The sequence below is a fragment of the Hyla sarda genome, chromosome 8 (assembly GCF_029499605.1).
Source record: "Hyla sarda isolate aHylSar1 chromosome 8, aHylSar1.hap1, whole genome shotgun sequence".
Classification (NCBI taxonomy): domain Eukaryota; kingdom Metazoa; phylum Chordata; class Amphibia; order Anura; family Hylidae; genus Hyla; species Hyla sarda.
The window spans coordinates 131,596,577-131,622,908 of NC_079196.1; the positions used below are offsets into that span (position 1 = coordinate 131,596,577).

The window sequence follows — 26,332 nt, forward strand, 5'->3', positions numbered from 1 at the left end:
CCAGGGGTGGGCAGAATGGGGGTTGCCATGGCAACCCACTGTCCTGCTCTGCCGTTGGTCAGAATCAGTTCTGACCAATGGCAGGGGATAGGAGGAGATCGCAGCACTGCGACCTCACTCCTACCCTGCAAGATGATCTGGGCCGTCACTAACAGATCAGATCATCATTATTTTCCGGGCTGATCGGGTCACCAGAGACCCGATCAGCCCGGAATAGCAGAAAATCGCATGTCTGAATTGACATGCGATTTTCTGCGATCGCCGACATGGGGCGAGGCCCCCCTCGGACGCCTTTTGAACGATTTCAGCAGGCGTCCGGTTTCGCAACCCGCCCGACGGGATGCAAAATTCCCACGGACGTATGAGTATGTGCCTGGTCCTTAAGACCCAGGGCGCAGGGGACGTACTCATACATGCCTGGTCCTTAAGGGGTTAAGGTCAGGTCGAACAACTAAGAACCACATCTGTTATAATATTCCAAAATCGTTACGGCATTAGATATGATGTATGGTGTAAGAGGAAAAAGGGGGGGTATGAAAAATGTTTGGGGAGACTTGTTGCACATATATCTCAGCCAATATAAGACCAGTAAAATGATCATACTCATAATTCTAATAATCTTGCTATGTTGTGTTTTGCCTTGCCTAAAGAAGAAGTGTGAGATGACCGTCAAGAATGCCACGCCAGTGATAACAAATGTGTACTTCGGGATTGCAGATGAAGCCTATACGCCATTACAGAGCTTCAAAGCCATCTATAACGCCAGTGACCCATAGGGACAGCATCTGACTCCATGTGTGTGTAAAGTCTGAGGCTAAGGGGGTCCATGGATAAGCCATGGGTCGCCTAAAGTACAGTGAAGCGTTCGAGAAAACACATTGGGACAGATGAGTTAGGATGATGGAAATTAGGGAAAGGGAAAATGCTCATTTTAGGGGGGGCTTGTAATAGATGTATCTATGTTTTTTAATGTAAAATGTTCATTTAGGAGCCCCCCTCCCCCCATCTGCTCTCTCCCATCTTGCCCTCACCATCGTGTAGAGGATACAGCATTCCAGGAGGACAATCCTCCAGCTGTTGCAAAAATACAACTCCCATACAACTCTGATCGCCAAAGGGCATGCTGGGAGATGTAGTTATGCAACAGCTAGAGATACACAACTACAACTCCCAGCATGCTGAGACAGCTGTTTGGGGCATGCTGGGAGTTGTAGTTTTGCACCTGAAGGGCCACAGTTTAGAAACCACCGCACAGTGATCTCCAAACTGTGGCCCTCCAGATGTTGCAAAACTACATATCCCAGTATGCACAGACAGCAAACAGCTCTTCTCTAATAAAAGATATACTCACTCTCTTTTATCCATTTTTCAAGTAAAATATTGTAAGCAAAAATAAACATATGAGGTAACGCCGAATGCGAAAAGTTCCCAACTATTTAAGTATAATGTTTAATAAAACACCTAGGGTCAAAGGCTTAAATGTAAAATAAATAAATCCAAATTCCAGAATTGCAGATTTTTGGTCACTTCAAATACCAAAAACAAATAAAAAGCGATTAAGAAGTCCTATCAAAACAAAAATGGTACTGATAACTAGGGATCGACCGATATCGTTTTTTTTTTAAGGCCGATACCGATAATCGGTGGAGGTTAGGGCCGATAGCCGATAACTTATACCGATATTCCGGTATAAGTTAACGGCTAGTTATCCCCCCGCGACACCGCTGCAGATCACTGATTTAAAGCGGGCGCTTTAAATCAATGCATTGCAGTGGCTTTTGCGGTGCCATAGGCCGCCACCGCCACCCACTTCTCTCCCCCTGCCTGTCCGGGGGTCCTGAGTCCTATCACCGCCACCCGCTCTCCCCCACCGCCGCACCGCGACCCGCCCCCCCCGACACGCCGCACCCCCCACAGCACCGCCCTGGCCCCATTGCCTCCCCCCATCCCCCGGTTTTATAATTACCCATTTCCCAGGGTCCACTATACATCTGGCTCCGGTGGCGTCCTCCTGAGCTGTCACTGTGCGCACTGATGGTGACGTCACGTCATGTGTCATTGCGCACAGCGTAACGCAGGACGCAGCAGGAGTCAGAAGTAGCGTAGGGATGGATGGAGGAGGCAATGGGGCCGGGGCGGTTGGGGGTGAGACGCGGTGCGGCAGGTCGGGGGGGGGGGGGGGGGGGGGGGGAGTGGTCGCGGTGCGGCGGGTCGGCCGCGGTGCGGTGGGGGCAGTGCGGGAGCGCGGGGCATTATCGGCTTATCGGCAAGGTAATTGCCGATACCGATAATGCCCAAAATCGTGGTCCCTACTGATAACTACAGATCCCGGTGCAAAAAAAATTTGCCCTCATACAGCCCTGTATATATGGAAAAATAAGTGTTCTAGGGGTCTGAAGAGGACAGTTTAAATGAGTATGCTTAAAGGGAATGTGTCCCTTTTTTTATTTATGCATGATTAAAATTATTCTAGAAAATTAGTTTAGTTAAAGGGTTACTCCGCTTTCCAGCGTCCGGAACTCAATGTTCCGAATGACGGAGTGCGGGCTTCCGTCATGCCCCTCCCATAGACTTTCATTGAGGGGGCGGGACGTGGCGTAATGGGGCAGGGTGTGACGCCCATGAGGGGGTGGGCGTGTGAACACGGAAGCTCGCACCCAGCGTGCGGAACATTGAGCTCCGGACGCTGGGGAACGGAGTAACACTTTAATATGTGTATGTGACACAAGTGTAATGTAATATACATTTCATTCAATTATAATGTTTTTACTGGGGGCTGCCATTACGTAGAGCATCTGTGATGACGTCACTTAACAACACCTTCACAGATGCTCTACGTCACTCACTGGCCATAGACCCCTTAAAGGGAATGTGTCACCAAATGTTTTCTTTTCTTTTAGAATAGGTTCAAAAAAAAAATTCAAATTTTGAAAATATTTTTGGAAATCTTTTTTTCAAAATGTGATGTCACAAAATATGAAAAATTAAAAAATAACTTGTCATATGTCCCCCTCTTGACCAGCAGAGGGAGCTAACATGAGAAATCTGATGAAAACAAGGGACATGCTGCAAAATGTGGCCTCGCCCTCGCCCGTCTGCACCTTCCTCTTGTGTCTGTATGCAAGAAGAGAGAGGGGGAGGGGAACTTGTAGTTTTTTTTATTCCACAAGACAGCCATTTTGTTGGTGATTGAAGAATGGTAAAGTACAGACTACCAAAAGTCTCTCACACACTTTTCTGTTCTAATGTCGCAGCTGTGTTAAAAATTTTAGATATATTGTATATACACACATACAGTCATGGCCATAAATGTTGGCATCCCTGAAATTGTACAAGAAAATGAAGTATTTCTCACAGAAAAGGATTGCAGTAACACACGTTTTGCTATACACATGTTTTCCCTTTTTGTGTATTGCAACTAAACCAAAAAGGGAGGGACAAAAGCAAACTGCACATAATGTCACACCACACTACAAAAATGGTGCTGGACAAAATTATTGGCACCCTTTCAAAATTGTTGAAAAATAAGATTGTTTCAAGCATGTGATGCTCCTTTAAACTCACCTGGAGCAAGTAACAGGTGTGGGCAATATAAAAACCACACCTGAAAGCAGATAAAAAGGAGAGAAGTTCACTTAGGTCTCTTCACCTCAGCATGACTTCTCCTCATGCAAAGACTGTCTGAGGACTTGAGAACCAAAATTGTGGAAAAATATCAACAATCTCAAGGTTACAAGTCCCTCTCCAGAGATCTAGATTTGCCTTTGTCCACAGTGCGCAACATTATCAAGAAGTTTGCAACCCATGGCACTGTTGCTAATCTTCCTGGGTGTGGACGGAAGAGAAAAATTTATGAAAGGTGTCAACGCAGGACAGTCCAGATGGTGGATAAGCACCCCCAAACAAGTACCAAAGGTATTCAAGCTGTCCTGTAGGTTCAGGCACCATCAGTGTCAGTGCAAACTATCCGTCGACATTTAAATGAAATGAAACGCTATGGCAGGAGACCCAGGAGGACCTCACTGCTGACACAGACATAAAAAAGCAAGACTACATTCTGCCAAAATGAACTTGAGTAAGCCAAAATCCTTCTGGGAAAACTTGTGGACAGATGAGACCAAGACAGAGCTTTTTGGTAAAGCCCACCATTCTACTGTTTTTCGGAAAAACACAATGAGGGCTACAAAGAAAAGAAAAGTACCTAGGAAGTTTTGATAATGAGATAAGCAGCTCAATTCCAGACTAAGTCCTCTGTTTTTGGAATCAAAAAACAGTATCATTTTAGCTTCTAATGTCTCTCTCTCTCTCTCTCTCTCTCTCTCTCTCTCTCTCTCTCGTGTGTTCTTGAAGTTCCCTCTCAGTATCTTGATGGTAAGGTCATGTATGGAGTGGCCTGTTTGGGTAAAATGGTGTCCAACTGCGGTGCAGTAGTTATATACATACATACACACACACACATATATATATATATATTATGCAAATCAAAAAATGTTGCAGTATCTTGTAATACTTTTTTACTGGACTAACAGAATTTTGTAGAGACAAGCTTTCGGGATTCCTCCCTTTATCAAGTCCAAAGCAAATCTCACTATATAACATATTTTTCCCATTATTTTTCTTCCTAAATGCACTAACCAATGTATTGTGTTTTTTTTTTCCTTCCCATTTCAGATCAGTGTATGCAGAGGACTACTTTGGATCCGGTGGACTGTAACGATTTTTTTTTTACACTAATAAAATGTTAAACGAGGGCCTGTGAGGGGAGTGTTTTTTAGAATAAACTTTTTATAACTTAATTTATTTAATTTACTTTAAGGACACCAGACGTAAATGTACGTCCTGGTGAGCTGGTATTTAACACACCAGGACGTACATTTACGTCCTATGCACAACCGCGAGCATCGTAGCGATGCTCGGGTCATGCGCGGCAGGTCCCGGCTGTTGATAGCAGCCAGGGACCCGGCAGTAATGGCGGACATCCGCGACCGCGCAGATGTCTGCCATTAACCCCTCAGATGCTGTGATCAATACAGATCACGGCATCTGCAGCATTGCGGTCACTAAAATGTATGATAGGATCGCCCGCAGCGATCCGATCATCCGGAACGGCAGACGGAGGTCCCTTCACCTGCCTCCGCTGCCTCTGCGATCGAGCAGACCAGAGCATAAGATAGCCGATAACACTGATCAGTGCTATGTCCTATGCATAGCACTGAAAGGTATTAGCAATCGATTGGTTGCTATAAATAGTCCCCTATGGGGGGGGGAAAAAAAGCCCTTCCCCCAATAAAAACGTATATTGTCCCATTTTCCTTATTTCACCCCCAAAAAGTATAAAAAAAATGTATATACATATTTGGTATCGCCACGTGCGTAAATACCTGAACTATTAAAATAAAAGGTTAATGATACCATCTGCTGAACGGCGTGAACGTAAAAAAAAAAAAAAAGTCCAAGATAGCTGCTTTTTTAGAACATTTTATTCCAAATTTTTTTTTATAAAAAATGCATTATAAGTTTTATATAAGCAAATATGTCATCAATAAAAAAGTACAGATCACAGCACAAAAAATGAGCCCTCATACCGCCGCTTATACAGAAAAATGAAAAAAGTTATAGGTCTTCAAAATTTTAAAAGTACTAATTTGGTTAAACAGTTTGCGATTTTTTTTTTAGCGCAACAGTAAAAGAAAAGTACGTAACCATGGCTATCATTTTAATCGTATTGACCCAAAGAATAAAGAACGCATGTCATTTTTACCGTAAATTGTACGGCGTGAAAACGAAACCTTCTAAAATTAGCAAAATTGAGGTTTTCTTTTTAATTTCCCCACACAAATAGTTTTTTTTTTGGTTGCGCCATACATTTTATGGTGAAGTGAGTGATGGCATTACAACGGACAACTGGTCGCGCAAAAAACAAGCCCTCATACTAGTCTGTGGATGAAAATATAAAAGTTATGATTTTTTGTAGACGAGGAGGAAAAAACAAAAACGCCCAAATGGGCTGAGTCCTTAAGGGGTTAAAGGCTTAGTAGTGGAAACTGTCTTATAGACTGAATCCATTACCAAATCAGGGCTTAGCGTTAGCCCCAAAAACAGCTAGCGCTAACCCCCAATTACCCACCGGCACAGGGGTGCTGGAAAGAGTTGCTACAAACCGGCCTGGAGCATCAAAAATGGCGCTCCTGGGCCTAGTCGTTAACAGGCTGGCGTTATTTAGGCTGGGGAGGGCCAGTAGCAATGGTCCTCGCCCACCCTGGTAACATCAGGCTGCTTGGTTGGTATCTGGCTGAGAATTAAAATATGGGGAACTACACAAAGCGGGCTGAACCGCGAAAAGAGCGCTGCCTCGCCTCAGCCGGTCAGTCAGCTTATGCTGACCGCATCTCTCTACCCCACTTCCAGCATGTTTTAACCTGCATCTAATAAAGAGGACTTTTAACAGCTTCACCGGGAGAGTGCAAATCTACTTTTTCTCTGCACGTATTGGTTATACTGTACCTGGACATTTTGATTAGCACCCCCAGAAGCATATTCACTATCTCTGCGCCACTCTACATGTCGGTCTATTAACTCCTGCTAGCCCTGCAGTAGTGCCTGCCTGCCTTTCTCAACCAACAAAATGGCTCTGCCTAGTGGAATTGAAAAAACTATAAATTCCCCTCCCCCTCTCTTTTTGCTTACAGACACAGAGGAAGGTGCAGACAGGCGAGGCCACATTTTGCAGAACGTCCCTTGTTTTCACCAGATTCCTCATGTTAGCTCCCTCTGTTGTTCAAGAATGGGAAATATGACAATTTATTTTTTTCTTTAGTGACAATTTTTTTAAAATATCTCCAAAAATATTTAAAAAAAATTTGAAAAATGTATTTACTCTCTAAAAAAAAAAAAAAAAACTTTTTGTGATGCATTCCCATTAACCTGTTAACGATGTTAACAGTGTATGGAGCAGGCTCCTGATTCGAGCCTACACCATATCGGGCGGCCTTCAGCAGATTCCTGTAGCTGAGGGCTGCCATTAATAGCCAACATGTGGCAATGGGGGCTGTGAGGGTGTCGTGGTCGATCCACTGTGGAGGTAGCCGGAAGGCTTACCCCTCTTTTCTTCCTTGTCCCGGCTCTGTGATTGATAGAACTTGGCTGGACCAGGCTTTATCAATCGAGCGTAGAGCACAGAGATCAATGTATTTCTATGGAACTACATTGATCTGTATGAGGAATCTAATCATTTCTCCTAAAAGTCCCCTAAGGGGACTTGAAGTGTAAATATATAAAAAAATAAAAGTTGAATAAACAGCTTAAAAAACACCCATTAACCACTTCCATGGTAAAAGTTTAAATCACCCCCCTTCCCAAAAATCCATATAAAAACTTGGTAAACATAATAAAAATACACATATGTGGTATCGTCGTGTGCGTAAATGTTGGAACTATAAAAATATAACGTTAATTAAACCGCACAATATACCAATGTCACCAAATATACCAATGTCCAAAATTGCGTATTTTTGGTCACTTAGTGTACCTTAAAAAATGTATAAAAAACGATCAAAAAGTCCCATCAAAACAAAAATCGTACCAATAAAAACTACAGAACATGGTGCAAAAAAAATTAGCAATCACACATCCCCGTATACATAAAAAATTAAATACAAAAATGAATTTTTTTAACAGAAATAAAACAAAATCAAACCTACATACGTTTTAATCGTATGGACCTACAGAATAAAGATAACGTATCATTTTACCGAAAAGTGCTCTGCGGAGAATCGGAAGCCCCCAAAAGTTTTTTTTGTTTTTTCAATTCTGCTCCACAAATAGTTTTGTCTGGTTTAGTAGTTTAATTTTGTGGTGAAAAGGTGGCGCAAAAAAAAAACAAGCCCTCATATGGGTCTTTAGGTGGAAAACTGAAAGAATTAGGATTTTTAGAAGGTGAGGAGAAAAACAAAACGAAAGTACAAAAAAAATAAAAAAATAAAAAAGGGGGATAAAAGTAGGTGGAAGAGAGTTATGGCTAATGCAAAAATGAATCCCTGTGTCCTAAAGGTGTTAAGCCTGATATTTCAACGACCCAGTTTTACCTGGTTGTCCAGGAAAAGAATAAAGGACTGAGACCTGACATGGTGACCTTACATTTTTTTAAGATGGAAGCTTTATGTAAATATCTTTAGCTAGTTTTCTGTTAAAGAGTATCTGTCATCAACTAAACTTTCCCTGATCCCCCTCCCCATCTGTCCCTTACTCTAACTATGCCTATCCCTGTGTTTATTGAGGTTTAAAATGCTGTGGAAATACCTTTTTTTTATCCCTCTTCATTAGCTCAGGAGCACTGTCTTTCTGAGGGGTGGAAGGAGGCGGGTCCCGGCAGGCATGATGTCACATGAAGCCTGGCCGGGACTCCGCTTCTGCCAGTCTTCCTGTATGCTGCTCTCCCTCTGCAGCAGTGTTTCCCAACCAGGGTACCTCCAGCTGTTGCAAAACTACAACTCCCAGCATGCCCAGACAGACAACAGCTGTGTCTCTCTGCACTAAAAAGTCAATGCTGAGAACCAGGGGCGATGGGAGCAATTACAGAGGCAGTAATTAAGATGAATGTCGGGGGGGGGGGGGGGGGGGGGCACAGAGCAGGGAGTGCAGTGAGATAATACAATGTATAAGAAAACGTGTGGTGAGGGGTAGGGAGAACACAGAGCAGGGGGAGGTGACTGGCCTCTGTTATATGAGAGGCATGTGCAGGCTTGTAGCTCACAGTGAGCTGAGAGTACTGAACTTCCTGTGGAAGGACCAGTGCCCTTTCAGCATTAGTCCTAAAAGCTGTACACTTACTATGAAAAGCATAGGAAGCTGCCTGCAGACCAGGCATAGAAGAGAGACCCCTAGTGGCCAAAAGTATAAAATGAAAAAACTGGTATAAATATTAATATTTTATAATGAAGATACAATGTCTTCATTAATGATTATGAACAACATATTAAAAGTTTTTGTTGATGACAGGTACTCTCTAACAATTCTGGGCAGTTGAAACATCAAGGCTGCCTTCACACTTGGAGGAATAAAAAAGGAAAAGTTTGCCAACATATACTTTAATGCGTTCCAAGTGGGCCCACTGGCTTTAAAGGGACTAAAAGTAGTTTAGTAGTGACTAGCGCAGTCTATATGTGCAGCCTTTAAAGTATGAAGAATAAAATAATAAGTAATTATGCTGCCTTCACATAAATGTAGAAAAATAAATACTTTCTTAGGATCAAGTTGCTGGTGTGATTAAAGGACAAGTCTCACAGTAAACAATTGTTCAGCTTTTAGTGCAGAAGGTAAAGTTATATAGGTTTGTAAATCACTTCCATTACCAATGCTGCTTAGAAACAAGCTTTATCTGCATTCTTCTGTCTGACAGGAAATTCAGCTGTTCCAGGTTTTCATGACTTTCGACCCCCTATTCAGGCTGTTATCAGCAGCATCCAGGGGCCGTGACGTGACAATTACCCAGAAAACCCCTGTGCTGCAGAGAGCTCCCTGTGCTCGGCCTTAGCCCCTCCCATCTGATGAATATTCACACTGTCCTCCCTCTGTTCTGCAGTGATTGGCTGAGCAGCACTGCCTATATGCCGGCTGATTCAGATGATAGCAGCCCCAGCAAACAGGCTGATTCTCTCCCCTATCCTTGCTAATGTTTTTACACTGAGAACGGAGGAGAAGGGGGAGGGGAGGGAGCTGCCAGCGTAGACCTGTCACACTGAGCACTGGGGAGAGAGGAGTGCAGGGCAGAGAAGGGGGGAGGTGATTGTGCCAGTGTAAAGCAGGAGGAGAGGGGAGTGATTTTTCAGTGTAAAACTGCAGCTTCAACTCCAGGGTCCCTCTCTCTGAGCACTGGGATTACATTTTGTTTCCTAGTGGCCACCCTGCTGTATAGGGCTATGATTGGAGCTCAGTGTTATGTGGGAGTGACTAACATAAGTTAGGGGTGGTAACAAGCTCTCTGCTCAGGCAGCTGAGAGCAGGAAATGTAAGCAGTGCATGCAGGGAAATGTAGTCTTTGAGATCACAGGCATAGCCACCATAACCAGGAAGTAACTGGAATTTATGAGCTGAATAGCCAGTGAATGGGGGGCGGAAAAAAAAAATCAAACATGTCAGAGGTGGTAGGTGAATATACTATGGAATGGCTAGGTATTTTTTTTTTCTTTGCTGCATGGGATATCTTCTTTAAGCAATAATGAGGACTGGTTACCATCTTGGCTACTTTCCCAACTTCTCAGGACAACTTCTACCCAATTTACATATTTTTATTGATGTACACATACCTGCTTGCATAAAGGTTTCAAACTTTCTTCTGAAGATTTTGTGCTAAATGTCATCAGTTCCTAAAAGGATAAAGACCAAGAGGTTAACAAAATTATAGTTTAGTTGGACAACCATAAATCTGTTAAAATACTAAGTGTGACTATAAACTAAATTAAGATAATTGTAAAATCATAATGTGTAATTAATTATAAAGGAAAAACAAACATGGCTCCACTTTTGTTCATTACCTGGTTTCCTGTGAGGAAATACAGTTGAGATTTATTTAACCATCTTTGTCCTTTTAAAGGCAAAACTTCAGGTTCATCTCTTGGCACAAACAGAGCCCATTGAACACAGCCTTGGCAGACATCCGCATGGACATACAGGGGTACAGGATCAGCAGGGTTGAAAATAAACACTAAAAAATATGTATGTGATTTTAGAGTAGAAATAAAAAAACATACGAATCCTATATACCATAATGGACACAATTTAAGCTATGTTTAAAAAAAAAAAAGAAAAAAAAAAAAAGGTGTCACAGTCTAACTCTTCGGGTTTAAACCAAAGTGTACCCTTTTCAGAGCTGATTGTGATTGCTTAACAAAGGAATCTTTTCTCGGCCAAGTTTTAAGGAGGTGGACCCAAGCTGCTCAAGTGCCACAGCCTGGTACACCTACTCGCTCACCCTCAACTCCCAGCACCTCCTTGATTGATGCCTAGAGTCCTATACATCAAGGAGGGCATAATTAGAGCAAGTGAAGGGGCATGCCAGGCTGTGGCATTAAAGAAGATGGGCTCCACCTCCGACATTTTAGTAGTTAAACAAAAAGGCAATTGTATAAGTTTGGAAACAACCATCAGCTCCAGAAAATTTAAAGTTTGCCTTTATACCCTAAAGGTCCATTCAGATGGCAAAATATCTGCCTGGAAAAAGTTCCAGATGGCCATTTTGTGCACGGCAAGAGCCAGCTTAACCCCTTAAGGACTCAGGGTTTTTCCGTTTTTGCACTTTCGTTTTTTCCTCCTTACCTTTTAAAAATCATAACCCTTTCAATTTTCCACCTAAAAATCCATATTATGGCTTATCTTTTGCGTCACCAATTCTACTTTGCAGTGACATTAGTCATTTTATCCAAAAATGCACGGCGAAACGGAAAAAAAAATCATTGTGCGACAAAATCGAAGAAAAAACGCCATTTTGTAACTTTTGGGGGCTTCCGTTTCTGCGCAGTGCATATTTCGGTAAAAATTACACATTATTCTGTAGGTCCATACGGTTAAAATGATACCCTACTTATATAGGTTTGATTTTGTCGCACTTCTGGAAAAAATCATAACTACATGCAGGAAAATGTATACGTTTAAAAATGTCATCTTCTGACCCCTATAACTACTTTATTTTTCAACGTACAGGGCGGTGTGAGGACTCATTTTTTGAGCTGTGATCTTATCGGTATGATTTTTGTTTTGATCGGACTTTTTGATCACTTTTTATTCATTTTTTAATGGTATAAAAAGCGACCAAAATACGCTTTTTTGGACTTTGGAATTTTTTTGCACGTGCGCCATTGACCGTGCGGTTTAATAATGATATATTTTTATAGTTCGGACATTTATGCACACGGCGATACCACATATGTTTATTTTTATTTTTTTTACACTGTTTTTTTTTTATGGGAAAAGGGGGGTGATTCAAACTTTTATTAGGGAAGGGGTTAAATGACCTTTATTAACACTTTTTTTTTACATTTTTTTTTTGCAGTGTTATAGGTCCCATAGGGACCTATAACACTGCACACACTGATCTACACAGATCACAGGCGTGTATTAACAAGCCTGTGATCAGTGTTATCGGCGCTTGACTGCTCCTGCCTGGATCTCAGGCACGGAGCAGTCATTCGCCGATCGGACAACGAGGAGGCAGGTAGGGGCCCTCCCGGTGTCCTGTCAGCTGTTCGGGACGCCACAATTTCACCACGGCGGTCCCGAACAGCCCGACTGAGCAGCCGGGTCACTTTCACTTTAGAAGCGGCGGTCAGCTTTGACCACCGCTTCTAAAGGGTTAATACCGCACATCGCCGCGATAGGTGATGTGTGGTATTAGCCGCGGGTCCCGGCCGTTGATGAGCGCCGGGACCGACGCGATATGATGCGGGATCGCGGGAGCCGGTGCAGGACGTAAATATACGTCCTGCGTCGTTAAGGGGTTAATCAGTAAGTGAATTGGGTGAATGAGTGTGTCTGCAGCTCTTAGCAGAAAATGATTTCCCACTGTGGGTTATGTACGTGTAAATGTACCCTTAACCCCTTAATGACCACTGACTTAAATGTATGTCCTGGTTTGGCAGGACTTCGCGCACCAGGACCTACATTTACATCCTGTGTATGACCGCGAGCATCAGAACGGTTCTCGCATCATACACGGCAGGTTCAGGGCTATCCCTAACAGCTCCCTGAGCTAACCGGCATGCTTTCACTTTTACTTTAGATGCGGCGTTCAACTTTGAACGCCGCGTCTAAAGGGTTAATAGCGCACGGCACCGCGATCAATGCCACGCGTTATTAGCCACGGGTCCCGGCCGTTGTTAGAGGCCGGGCCCGACCCGCTATGACATGGGGCCATGCCGTGGCCCTGCGTTATAGATTGGGAGCGGACTCATGACAATGTTACGTCATTGGTCCTAAACAGGTTAAAGGGTTAAAGGGCTACTCCGTTGGAAATTAATTTTATTTTATTTTTTAATCAACTGGTGCCAGAAAGTTAAACAGATTTGTAAATTGCTTCTATCATAAATTCTTAATCTTTCCAGTACTTATTAGTGGCTGTATACTACAGAGAATTTATTTTCTGTTACGGCCACAGTGCTCTCTGCTGACACCTCTGTCCATTTCAGGAACTGTCCAGAGAAGCATATGTTTGCTATGGGGATTTTCTACTGCTCTGAACAGTTCCTGACATGGACAGAGGTGTCAGCAGAGAGCACTGTGGTCGTGACAGAAAAAAAATCCAAAAAGAAAAGAATTTTCCCTGTAGTATACAGCCGCTAAGTAGTACTGGAATGATTCAGGTTTTTTAATAGAAGTAATTTACAAATCTGTTAAACTTTCTGGCATCAGTTGATTAAAGGTGTTTTTGCTTTTTTTGTAGGTTCCATGTCATAATTACTGATAAAACACTGCGGATTTCTGAGCAAGCGTGAGCTCAGTAGTATGCGCAATTCTTAAGCGTCTGCTCCAGAACACCCACCCAATGCCAATCATTAACAGGTGGACGGGCCAGAGGGGCCACTCATGAATAGTGCGGACTACTAAGCAAGCACTAGTTCAAAAAGTTTACAGCGTTCAACAGTGATTACATTAGATATAAATCACCTACAAAAAGGAAAGTAAAACCATGTTTTCTTCCCAGTGTCCCTCTTACCATGGTTATGGGATAGTGTAGCATAAATCTGGTAAAGGCCTATCTAGTGAATTTCACAATTACTGGTAGCCAAGATCACAATATTAAAAAGGTTGTCAGGTTAAAGAAAAATGTTTTTAAAAAACCCTATTGAGAAACTAGATGTTTATAGAAGATTTATCTACAGGCCAGAGCAGAGAATCGCAAAGAGCCCCTCTCACTACATTCTATAATGCTTAAAAAGTATGGATAGAAAACTTAAGAGATCTTATAGGGGTACTCCACTGGAAAACTTTTTCTTTAAATAAACTAGTGCCAGAAAGTTAAACATATTTGTAAGTTATGTCAGGAACTGTCCAAAGTAGGAGCAAATCCACATAGGAAACCTATCCTGCTCTAGACAGTCCCTAAAATGGACAGAGGTGTCAGCAGAGAGCACTGTGGTCAGACAAAAAGGAAATTCAAAAAGAGAACAACTTCCTGTGAAGCATACAGCTGATAAGTACTGGAAGGATTAAGATTTTTAAATAGAAGTAATTTACATATCTGTTTAACTTTCTGGCACCAGTTGATTTAAAAAAAAAAAATAAAGATGTTTTCCAGGGGAGTGCCCTTTTAAAACCACTTCTTTAAGTTGACCACTTTCACTTACAGATCGTCCTCAACATACACTATTTGTAGATTGAGGGCAGCATAGAAAGATCAACCTTTTCACGTAGGATATGATTATTGACTGTGCTGTCAAATTCATAAAATGGCCTGTTTCAGGTATAAGGCCTAGTCATTTATGGTGGCATCCCTACATCACTAACAGAAAAACAGATTCACCACTGTATTGTTATGGATCAGATTACAGTCAGGCAACTTTTTTTGTATGTAGTTGCTTTATTCAACAATTATGACGATGATTTAAAAATTTAAAAAGTGGTTATCCAGGAAAATAAAATAAGATAAGATTCTTTCAAAAACAGTACCACACCTGTCTTCTTGTATTACAACCTAGCTCCACTCGCTACAAAAAACTGTCTCATCCTCAGAATGTGTGTTGTATTGCAGTGCAGTTTCATTGAAGAATGATAAATTTAATTCTGAGAAAATACGCAGTGCACCAACCTCTTCCACAGTGCAGAATGTGTGTTGTATTGCAGTGCAGTTTCATTGAAGAATGATAAATTTAATTCTGAGAAAATACGCAGTGCACCAACCTCTTCCACAGTGCAGTGTGTGACAGTTTTAACAATAGGGCACATGCCTAATTAATGAATGTACCATAAGCTTACAACAATAATTCTCAATCTATTGAGACCATCCATGTGAATTATATGAATTCTTTTTTGACTGTTTTGTCCACTTTCATGAAGGGTAACAATAATGTGGGATGTACATTACATTACATTTTTTGCCCCACAGTTTACACTTACTGGTTGAGCTTCCAGAGATAAATGAAAATGCAGCAATATTTTCTGAAGCACAGTCAGGTTGAAGAACAAAAGCATTGAGTTGTGCCTTCCATGTTACTGTTAAAAAAATAAATAAAAAAAATGATATATATCATCAACTTATGACTACAAAATATGCATATATATTTTTTATAAAATAGGAAAAGTGGAGATTTTTTATTATGAGGGTTTTTATATTTATAAACCATTTTAAAATACAATTTAGTTCAATGTGAAACTGTTAAAAATCCCCTTCTCCTATTACAGCATGTCAATGCTGGTCACTGAAAGCAGTTGTTGTAAAGATCAGGATGCATTAAGGGGTTAAAAAAAAAGTCTAAAATCTTTCACAATAGAAACCAAGTCTAAAAATACTCTTATTTAATCCTGCATGTGGTGATCAAGTAAATTTAACACGTGAAACCGTCCGGTCTTTCCTTTTTTGGTGTTCAACAGATAAACTCCATCTTGCTCCATGAAAAGCTAATCACTATTAAGGACAATACATTTCAAACGAGTGCATAGTGTTGGGATGTCCTCCTTATACTGCTTCAATGTTTGCCATTGTATGTTATCCTAATCTTGGTGTTTAATGTTTTGGGTGTGTGTGTAAAATATATTATAATATATATATATATATATATATATATATATACACACACACACACACATACATACATACATATTTGCTATACCTTGTACTTTCAATAAAGCTTCACTGTTTGAACCATAAATTTATGGTTGGACTTGATGGACGTATGTCTTTTTTCAACCATACTAACTATGTAACTATGTAACATTTTAACACATGTATAACATTTGAAATGGTGACAGCTTTCACCCACACAGGTCAAAAAGCATTCATAGAAAACGCTCCAGACTATTGTTTGCTATGGCTCAAGCAGCTTGTTTTACAAAGCAGAAGCTAGACAGTATGGGTGTCCCATAAAGAAAAAAATATAAAATTAAAATGATAAATCAGAAATAAAAACACATTTAAACGAAATTTGGATTTCAGTATCTGGCTACAGGAAACAGTCCCTAAGACAATAACATTTTTTGTGAACGTGTTCTCTAAAACGTTAAAATAGACATAACTTTGTAGAACCTAATGTTCTCTACAGACTTGGGTGCAGCAAGATTAATTGAGCACATGAAAAGTATGTACAATAATCGCATTAATTTACTGACTGTTTGGAATCAAAACAGTAACTAGAGAGGGCATGGATAAGGAGAAAATCGTCAGGCAGAGGTAGTCAGTTTGAAATCTGTGTACTAACGCTCTGCGGATCATGGGTCTCAATCACTACAATGAATTGTTTTTATAGTAACACCCTATATATCTTTTCATTGCCATATACTGTGTTCTATATGTGTATTTTTTTCTTTTAGTTGTCTTCATTTTGCACTGGGATTCAAGCCTCTTCTGGATTGATAAAATCCTGCTATATTGTCTCTGAGAAGATGGCTGATTCGGCCACAGGAAGCGGGAAGACCGCGAAATGACTCAGTTGCCTATCCCATGTTCAGACTAGTGCTTTTTCATTTGTCCCTGCTGGAGGTCAGCTGTTTGTAAATGGATGAATTAAAGATGGACTAAGTTTTAAATGGGCCAGTAGCCTTTTTTTTGCTTACATTTGGCCTTTACAATTTCATGGCATTGTGAACCCCTATATTTTTGCATTTGTTCCCTGGGATGTCACTGAGATGTGCAACGCTAAGTTGTTTATGAGATACAGTGGTGCCACCCCAACTATCATCTACTTTGCCTTGTCAACATTTTTTGTATTTTCTTGATAATTTCTTTATCAATCAAAAAGGCATAAAAAGGGAGTGTCTAATAAGTGCACCACTCTAGTCAAGCTTGTATAGTCCTCACAATAAATCAGCTTTGAAGGGAGAAATATAGCATTAAATGACAGCTTTTGAAGAGGTACCCCGGTTTTGGAAAATGTATTCCCTATCTCCCCACAATCTGACACTTATCCCCTATGCTGTGGATAGAAGACACGTTTTTCTAAACCTGAGCACACCTTTAATATTTAAAGTAAGAAAAAATATATATTATATTTCATAAGTAGACAACTGAACATTTTGAACATGCTACCAAGCTTTTTACAATCGTGGTTGCCTTTGAGCAAATTTTTTTCTATGCCCAATAAGTCCAAGGACTTGTAGTTGTTTATTAATAAATACCACTATTAGATAAAAATTTAGGAAATCACTTAAAAAAAATAATAAGTAATAAAAAAGGGGGGAGGGAGGCAGCAACCAGATAATGCATAAAAAAAAAAAAACTGACATTCTGTAACACACTGCAACACATAAAGAAGTATGATAACCTATTTGCAGAAGCCAAAGCTAAGTGAAGAGATGTGTGGTCTAAGTATGTGTGTGTGTGTATATATATATATATATATATATATATATATATATATATATATACACACACACACACACACACACACACACACACACATACATATACAAAAAAAACTTGAATGAATTTATGAAAATGTAACAATGTTTCTTTATTTTCAAAATGACAGTTCAATAAAATCACTTATATGACAAGTGCATAGAAGAAATGGGTACCGGGGAGGGGGTGATACTCATTGGGCAAATACCCATGCCAAATTACATGCAATAAAGGAAAAAATTACCCAATACAGAATAAAGTATATAAAACAGTAGTGGTGGGCTACATGAGCAGACCTTTATTAAGAGTGCATTCACACCACGTTTTTGCAACACAGTTTTCGTATACGTTTTCAATGTGAAAACCGTATGGAACAGTATTGAAAACCGTATGCAAGGACTCTCCATTCAAAACTGTATGCCAAAAGAGGCATCAGGTTGTGTCCGTTTTGCATTCTGTACGGTATTGTCAGTTTTTTTCCCCGTACCCAAAACCGTAGCCTACCACGGTTTTTGGTCCGGGTGAAAAACTGTATCAACCCCTTAAGGACCAGGCCAATTTTATTTTTGCGTTTTCGTTTTTTCCTCCTCGCCTTCTAAAATCCATACCTCCTCTATAGACACATATAAGGGCTTGTTTTCTGCGTGCCCAATTGTACTCTAATGAAACCTCTCATTTTACCATAAAATGTACGGCGAACCCCCAAAAAATTTTTTAGGGAGGAAATTTTTATGAAAACCACAGTTTTGTGCATTTTGGAGGGTTTTGTTTTCACACTATACACTTTACGGTAAAAATGACGTGTTCTTTATTCTGTGGGACAATACGATTAAAATGATATCCATGGCTAGATACTTTTATATTTTTGAACCGTTTAACGCAGGGTTTTTCCGTTTTTGCATTTTCCTTTTTTTCCTCATCACCTTCTAAAAATCATAACTCTTTCAATTTTGCACATAAAATTCCATATGATGGTTTATCTTTTGTGCCACCAATTCTACATTGCAGTGACATTAGTCATTTCACCCAAAAATCCACGGCGAAACGGAAAAAAAAAATCATTATGCGACAAAATTGAAGAAAAAATGTCATTTGTAAATTTTTGGGGCTTCCGTTTCTACGCTGTACATTTTTCGGTAAAAATAACACCTTATCTTTATTCTGCAGGTCCATACGGTTAAAATGATACCCTACTTATATAGGTTGGATATTGTCGTACTTCGGAAAAAAAATCATAGCTACATGCAGGAAAATGTATATCTTAAAAATTGTCATCTTTTAGCCCCTATAACTTTTTCATTTTTCCACATACGGGTCAGTATGAGGACTCATTTTTTGCGCCGTGTTCTGAAGTTTTTATCAGTGCCATTTTTATATTGATCGGACTTTTTGATTGCCTTTTATTCATTTTTTTATGATATAAAAAGTGACCAAAAATAAACTATTTTGGACTTTGGAATTTTTTTTGCACACACGCCATTGACCGTGCGATTTAATTAATGATATATTTTTATAGTTCGGACATTTTCGCATGCGGCGATACCACGTTTATTTTTCTTTACACTTTTTCTTTATGGGAAAAGGGGGGGGCGATTCAAACTTTTATTAGGGAAGGGGTTAAATGACTTTTTTTTTTGCAGTGCTATAGCTCCCATAGGGAGCTATAGCACTGCACACACTGATCTCCTATGCTGATCCCTGCACAGCCATAGCTTTGCACGGATCAGTCAGATAGGGGCTTGATTGCTCAAGCCTGTAGCTCAGGCTTGAAGCAATCAATCGACGATCGGACGCCGCGGAGACAGGTAAGGAGACCTCCGCCTGTGTCCCAGCTGCTCGGAACATCGAGATTTTATCGCGATGTCCCCATCAGCTCGACTAAGCTGCCGGGGAAGTGTTTACTTTCGTTTTCAGACGCGGCGGTCAACTTTGATCGCCGCGTCTGAAGGGTTAACAGCGTGCTGCACAACGATCGATGCCGCGCGCTGCTAGCCCAGGGTCCAGACTATGATTAGCAGCCGGGACCGACCCTGTGTGATGCGGGGTCACAGCGTGACCCCGTTTTAAACACCGGGACCGGGCGTACAGGTACGCCCTACATTCTTAAGGAGTTAAAAAAAAAAATCTAAAACTTTTTGTACAAAATCAGTAGTCTAAAATTGTCCTATTTTGACCACCTATAACTTTTTAATTTTTCCATATATAGGGCAGTATGAGGGCTCATTTTTTGCGCCATCATCTATATTTTTTATCGATATCACATTTGCATATATAAAAGTTTTAGCAAATTTTTTACTAATTTTTTTTCAATAAAATATGACAAAAAAGTAGCATTTTGGACTTTTTAAATTTTTTACATTTATGCCATTCACCGTACGGGATAATTAACATTATATTTTGATAGGACGGACATTTACACATGTGGCAATACCAAATATGTTTATAAAAAAAAATATGTTACGCTTTTTGGGGGGAAATGGGAAAAACTGACAATTTTCATTTTCATTGGGGATGGGGGATTTTTCACTTTTTTTATTTTTTACATTTTTCAACTTTAATTTTACACTTTTTATGTCCCCATAGGGGACTATCTATAGCAATCCTTTGATTGCTAATACTGTTCAGTGCTATGTATAGGACACAGCACTGATCAGTATCATCAGTCATCTTCTGCTCTGGTCTGCTCGATCACAGACCAGAGCAGAAGACCCCGGGAGACGGCTGAAGCCAGGTGAGGGGACCTCCGGCCGCCATGCTGGATGATCGGATCGCCGCGGCAGCTCTGCGGGCGATCCGATCATCCAAAGTACCACACTGGCGCAGATTCCGTAATCTGTATTCATCACGGCATCTGAGGGGTTAATGGCGGACATCCGCGCAATCACGGATGTCTGCCATTACGGGCGGGTCCCCGGCTGCTACTAGCAGCCGGAACCTGCCATGTATGACGCGAGCCAAGACGTACATTTACGTCCGTGGTCTGTAAGGGGTTAAACCGTATACATTTTATTTTTAACATTTGGAGTCAATGGGAACCGTACAGAACCGTATGTGCATCCGGTTCCATCCGGTTTTCACCATACGTTTTTTGACTTCGCACAGTTTTTTTCTTGGAATTTCAATCTAACAAGTGAAACTTTATTCAAAACTGAGTGAAAAGTTAAAAACGCATAGGTTTTTTTCTTAAAAAACTGATGCAACCGGACATCAACTGTATACGGGTTGAAATTTGTACATACGTTTCGATACAGTTTAGTCAGGTTTTGAGGAATCCGTTTTTCAACAAAAACCTGATACGGGAACTGTATTGCAAAAACGTGGTGTGAATGTACCCTAACAAATCACAATTGAGAAAACAATCCCATAGATAACTAATTGCCGGATCACGTCTCCAAAATAACCAAAGATATACTGTTATAAAGTGACTTGTGCGCTGCAAATTGCAGTGCATAACAACAAATGTGATCAAAATTGGTCACAGAAAAAGTGCATGCAGAAATGCAGTTTGCAGCGCACGAGTCACTTAAAGTATATTTTAGGTGGTTATTTTGGAGAAATGATCCGGCAATTACAGTGATCTATGGGATTATTTTCTCAATTGTGTTTTATTAATAAGGGTCAGCCACTACTGTTTTATATACAGTGGTCCCTCAACATACGATGGTAATTCGTTCCAAACGACCCATCGTTTGTCGAATCCATCGTATGTTGAGGGATCCGTGCAATGTAAAGTATAGGAAGTTATACTCACCTGTCCCCGCCGCTCCGGACCAGGTCCTCACCTCTCCCGATGCTGTTCCAGGGGCTCCCGATGCTGTCCCGCTGCTCTGGTGTCTTCTTCGCGATCCTCCGGTGTCTTGCGCATCTTCTGCAGGGTCCGGGCCTCGCTTTCAGGTGACGTTATTACGCTGCTGCTGAGAGGCCATCGTATGTCGATTTTATCATATGTCGGGGCCATCGTAGGTCGGGGGGTTACTGTATGTTCTTCTGTATTGGGTAATTTTTTCCCTTTATTGCATGCAATTTGACAAGGGTATTTGTCCAATGAGTATCACCCCCTCCCCAGTACCCAAATCTTCTATGCCCCGTGTCATATATATGATCTTAATGAACTGTCAGTCATTTTGAAAATAAAGAAATATTGTTTTATATTCATGCTCTGGTCTTCACTGGTGGGTACTCCACTGGAAATTTTTTTTATTTTTATTTTTTAAATCAACTGGTGCCAGAAAGTTTAAACAGACTTGTAAATGACTTCTATTAAAAACATGTAATCTTTCCAGTACTTATCAGCTGCTGTTTACTACAGACATTTCTTTACTTTTTGAATTTCCTTCCTGTCTAACCACAGTGCTCTCTGCTGACACCTCTGTCCATTTTAGGAACTGTCCATAGTAGTAGCAAATCCCCATAAAAAACCTATCCTGCTCCGGACAGTTCCTAAAATGGACAGAGGTGTCAGCAGAGAGCACTGTTGTCAGACAGAAAGGAAATTCAAAAAGAAAAAAACTTCCTCTGTAGCATACAGCAGCTGATAAGTAGAGGAAGGATAAAGATTTTTTAATAGAAGTACTTTACAAATCCGTTTAACTTTCTGGCACCAGTTGATGTACTACGCCTTTAACCCCTTAATGGCCACAGACGTAAATGTACGTCCTGGTTTTGCGTGACTTCCTGAATGGTGCTCGCGTCATACACGGCAGGTTCCAGCTGCTAGCAGCAGCAGCCGGGGACCCGCCGGTAATGGCCGACATCCGCCATTAACCCCTCAGATGCCATGATAAATACAGATCACAGCATCTGCGGCAGGGCGGTACTTTGAATGGATGATCGGATCGCCCGCAGCGCTGCCGCGGCGATCAGATCATCCAGCATGGCGGCCTGAGGTCCCCCTCACCTGGCCGTCTCCCGGGGTCTTCTGCTCTGGTCTGCGATCGAGCAGACCAGAGCAGAAGATCACCGATAATACTGCTCTGTGCTGTGTCCTATACATAGCACTGAACAGTATTAGCAATCAAAGGATTGCTATAGATAGTCCCCTATCGGGACATAAAAAGTGTAAAAACGGGGTCGTGGCTCGACACGCTGGAGCAAGGTCGCATGTAGAGTGAGCTCCGGCCTGACCGGTTTCTAAACGGGCGACCGACCAGGCTATGGAAGTAGATCGAGAAATAAGAAGAAGCTAGGGGTACCTCAGACCTCCGGCAATCCATCGAACCACATATTGCGCTTCTTCACCCCCCAACAGCAAGCACAGTCTGAGCGGCTGTCCCCCTCAGCGCTGACAGCTTCGTCCCACGTGACCTCCTCGCTCTCCAGCAGCACGACGCGCATGGGACCTGTGTGCGCAGCTCCCAGAGTCGGAGACACCAGAAGGCTCCCTGCCATGTCGCTCCCGAGAACAAGATCACTGACACCGCCACCACAAGTGGCCGAAGAGTGACCCCCCGCTGCCTCCCTGGGAGACTTCCCGGCGCTGGGCCCGCCACTCTCAGCTGGGAGCGGCGTCCCCTTAGCCCAGAGGCCCCAAAGCTCCTCAGCCTCTGCCTCTCCCTCCGTGAAGATGGCAGACGCACTGCACACTCCAGCCACCTATGCTGCGGCGGCAGCAGACATGTGTGTGCAGGGGCACAACCAACCCAGCGCCCCTTCCTCTTCAACCTTGCAGGGCCCCCTTACCCCAACTATAGGAGGCCTGCCACAAATGCTTAATGGAGACTCTGCTATGCCAAGTGCCAGCCATCACCCACAGCTCCTACCACCAGCTGCTCCTGTGCCTGCCCAGGACCCTCATGCTGCCTCACCTGATCAGTGGCATATTGTGGTCAGACATTCAAGACCCCAGAAGCATATGGCCCCTGAATCCCGCTTGACTCAGGCAGCCTCCCTTTTATCACTGGATCCCCCTGCTCCTGTCAAGGGACACTCAACTAGAGATGTTACAGACTGGGCGGGAGACTTGGACTCAGATGCTTCTCACTCTGATAAGGGCTCTCATGACTCCTCTGCTGAAAGTGATGTCCCGGTATATTGGGAAGATAGCTTTTTTTTCCGCCGGCGGGCTATTTAAAACTCCACTGAAGCTCAGCCTATCCCGGAGACTCACCTCTGACTACTCATCATCAGATGACTCATGCACCCCGACTGGGGGATCCCCTCCCAAGCCATCCATGCCTGACCCTACACCTTTGCAGAATACCTGTCCTGCTGACTCCACTGCTACACCTTTACCTACTCTACCCTCCCCAGAGGCAGCTGCTCATGCTCTTAAAGATCATCCAGAATTGTAAGCCTTTCTGGCCTTTCTCCCGACCAAGGCGGATATGCATACCCTAGCCTCAGAACTTAGGTCTGCATGGAAACAAGATCTTAAACCGGTGAAGACGGACGTCTACTGTTTACAAGATGCACTGTAAAACTTCTTCTCAACTACAACAGCTTCAGGCAGCCACGACTAACCTGACTCTGCAACAGGCCCTAAAGGTTGATCATATGGACAACAGAAACAATATCAGAGTTAAAGGTCTTCTGGAAACGCTACCCCTGCAGGAACTCTGGGCCACTTTGCAGAGGGTTTTCAATGAAATCCTCCAGAAACCTGCAGACTCACCACCGGAACTTGACCACACTCATAGGGCGCTTACGGCAAAGAACCCGGATCCCCATCATTTCCTGCAGAAGGATGAAATAATGCGCAGGGCCCGCACTATCAAGAACGTCACTTACAATGGGACTCAGATTAATTTATTCCCTGACCTGTCCTTACGCACCCTTCGCCTGCGGGCCTCGCTGAAACCACTTCTCCAGGTACTCAAGAACGCACAGATTGTTTACAGGTGGGGATATCCTTTTTTGCTGACAGCCCGACACGGAACGACCTATCTGGCTTCCTATCCACGTTCCAACTGCCACCAATTACTCTGCCTTACTGGGACCTGATGTTCTTCCCCCAATGTCAAAGGGGTCTCCGAACTCTTCCTTGCACCAACGTCCCTCTCCGTCTGGATCGATTGGGAAGAAGTCGGCCCAGCTGCCTCAAAGGCAAACACGCAAGACCTGAACCTACTGAGGTTCCATCCCCCCTGTCTCAGCTGACTGCTGGACCCTCCTGTGATCGAGATGCTGCTCCAGCATGACTGTTTGCTGTTTATCCGTTCGATGGACTCTTGCCAGTTGACAGTCTTTTTTATTACTCGTTCCCTCCTCTCTGCCCATAGTTCCATATCCTAGGCCTTCCTGCCTCCCAGCCATTAGTTTTCATGCCTTGTTTATAGGCTGTTGCTCATTAGCGCCCCTCACTTTTACAACTGTGACGGCCCCCCTAAGTTGTTATATGCTCCTGTTTAAGGCCCACATAGTTTTTAATTCATGTTCACTGTGTACATTGACAATTTATGACCGTATGCACCTCTTTCTCTGGTGTGTCTTCTATGCTACCCACATTAGTATAGACCTCGGACTGGATCCGACTGAGTCTCTGGCCCTTATGGCCTTCCTGTTTAGACCCTGTGGGGGAGATTTATCAAAGGATTTAGACAGTTTTTTCCTGTCTAAATTTGTCGCACAGAAAGTCGCAGTCTAAATATTTGCGACTTTTCTGCGACTTTTGCTGTAGAGGATTTTTAGAACATGATGCATGCAAGTCTATTTTAGACGGAAATGCATTGTAAAATGTATTGGTGCTGAATTTATCAAGTGCGACTTTTGTGCGACAAGTCGCATCTGCCCAAAATACGCTGAAATGTCAGACCATGTTGGAGCAGGTCTAAATGTTTAAAAGTCTAAAAGTTTAAGCTGTAGACCCTGAAGTCTGAGCACAGAATTTATCAAGGGCTGTGAGACCTTTGATAAATTAGGAGCACAATAGACAGGAGACTACCACATACGCTGGTCTATAAGCATACCCAGAATAGACTAGATTAGTATATGTCCCCCTATGTACCTGTGTCTGTGCAGCTACTGTTTTCCCTCTTTTATGCCCTCTCTCATCCCTCTGCTTTCTTTTTTGCTCTTTCTTTTAACAGGTGTCTTGAACTTGTGCGGTGCTGGCCTCTCGGACTGGACTTCCCAACGACCCCTTTCCTTCCTGGTGAATTTGTTATTTCAAGTTATATCCATGGCGGCTAACATGTCTCCACCCTTAATGTTAGGGGCTTCAACACACCTGAGAAACGAGGCCAGATATTCTATTCCCTACACAAGCAGCGGGTGCATATTCTTGCATTACAGTTGACGCACTTTAAAGTAGGACACCTCCCCCCACTTACCAACAGATACCACACAACCTGGATACATAGTCTTAATCCAGAGACCAGAACGAAGGGAACGTCTCTTGCCTTCCACAAATCCCTCCCGATTACTGTCCGCTCTTTCGTCATTGACCCGAATGCACGATATGTTTTCGCTAACTGCTCGTTATCTGACAAACCCCTCACCATAGCGTCAGTCTACGCCCCCGAACCATGACCACGTCTCTTCTCATGAGAACCCTAGATGCGCTTTCGCACTTTGCAGATGGCCCTATAATCTTTTGTGGAGACTTCAATCTGCCCCTCTGCCCTACAGTTGACACCTCCTCAGGCCACACCTACCTCTCACACGCTAAACTCAGGTCTCTGAAACGCAGGCTTCACCTTCACCAATTGATCGACGTATGGAGAATCCTAAGACCGCGACTACACGTTCTACTCATGTCCTAGACACAGTTACAGCAGGATTGACTATGTCTTTTGCTCACACTCCCTCCTGCCTAGGTTCTCCTCAGCTGAGATTGGGGTGATCTTCTCAGAT

At 42.4% G+C, this 26,332-nt stretch overlaps 1 protein-coding gene across 3 annotated transcripts in view; it reads right to left on the bottom strand.

The window, feature by feature from the left end:
- WDR75 (WD repeat domain 75) overlaps nucleotides 1-26,332 on the bottom strand; it is a 400,614-nt gene that overhangs the window by 95,710 nt on the left and 278,572 nt on the right. For all 3 annotated transcript variants that reach the window (XM_056534259.1, XM_056534260.1, XM_056534261.1), the window contains 3 exons: nucleotides 15,106-15,201; nucleotides 10,533-10,702; nucleotides 10,305-10,364 (listed from right to left, as the gene is read on the bottom strand). In XM_056534259.1, the coding sequence (XP_056390234.1) occupies nucleotides 10,305-10,364; nucleotides 10,533-10,702; nucleotides 15,106-15,201 (326 nt within the window). The remainder of the gene's footprint in view (nucleotides 1-10,304; nucleotides 10,365-10,532; nucleotides 10,703-15,105; nucleotides 15,202-26,332) is intronic.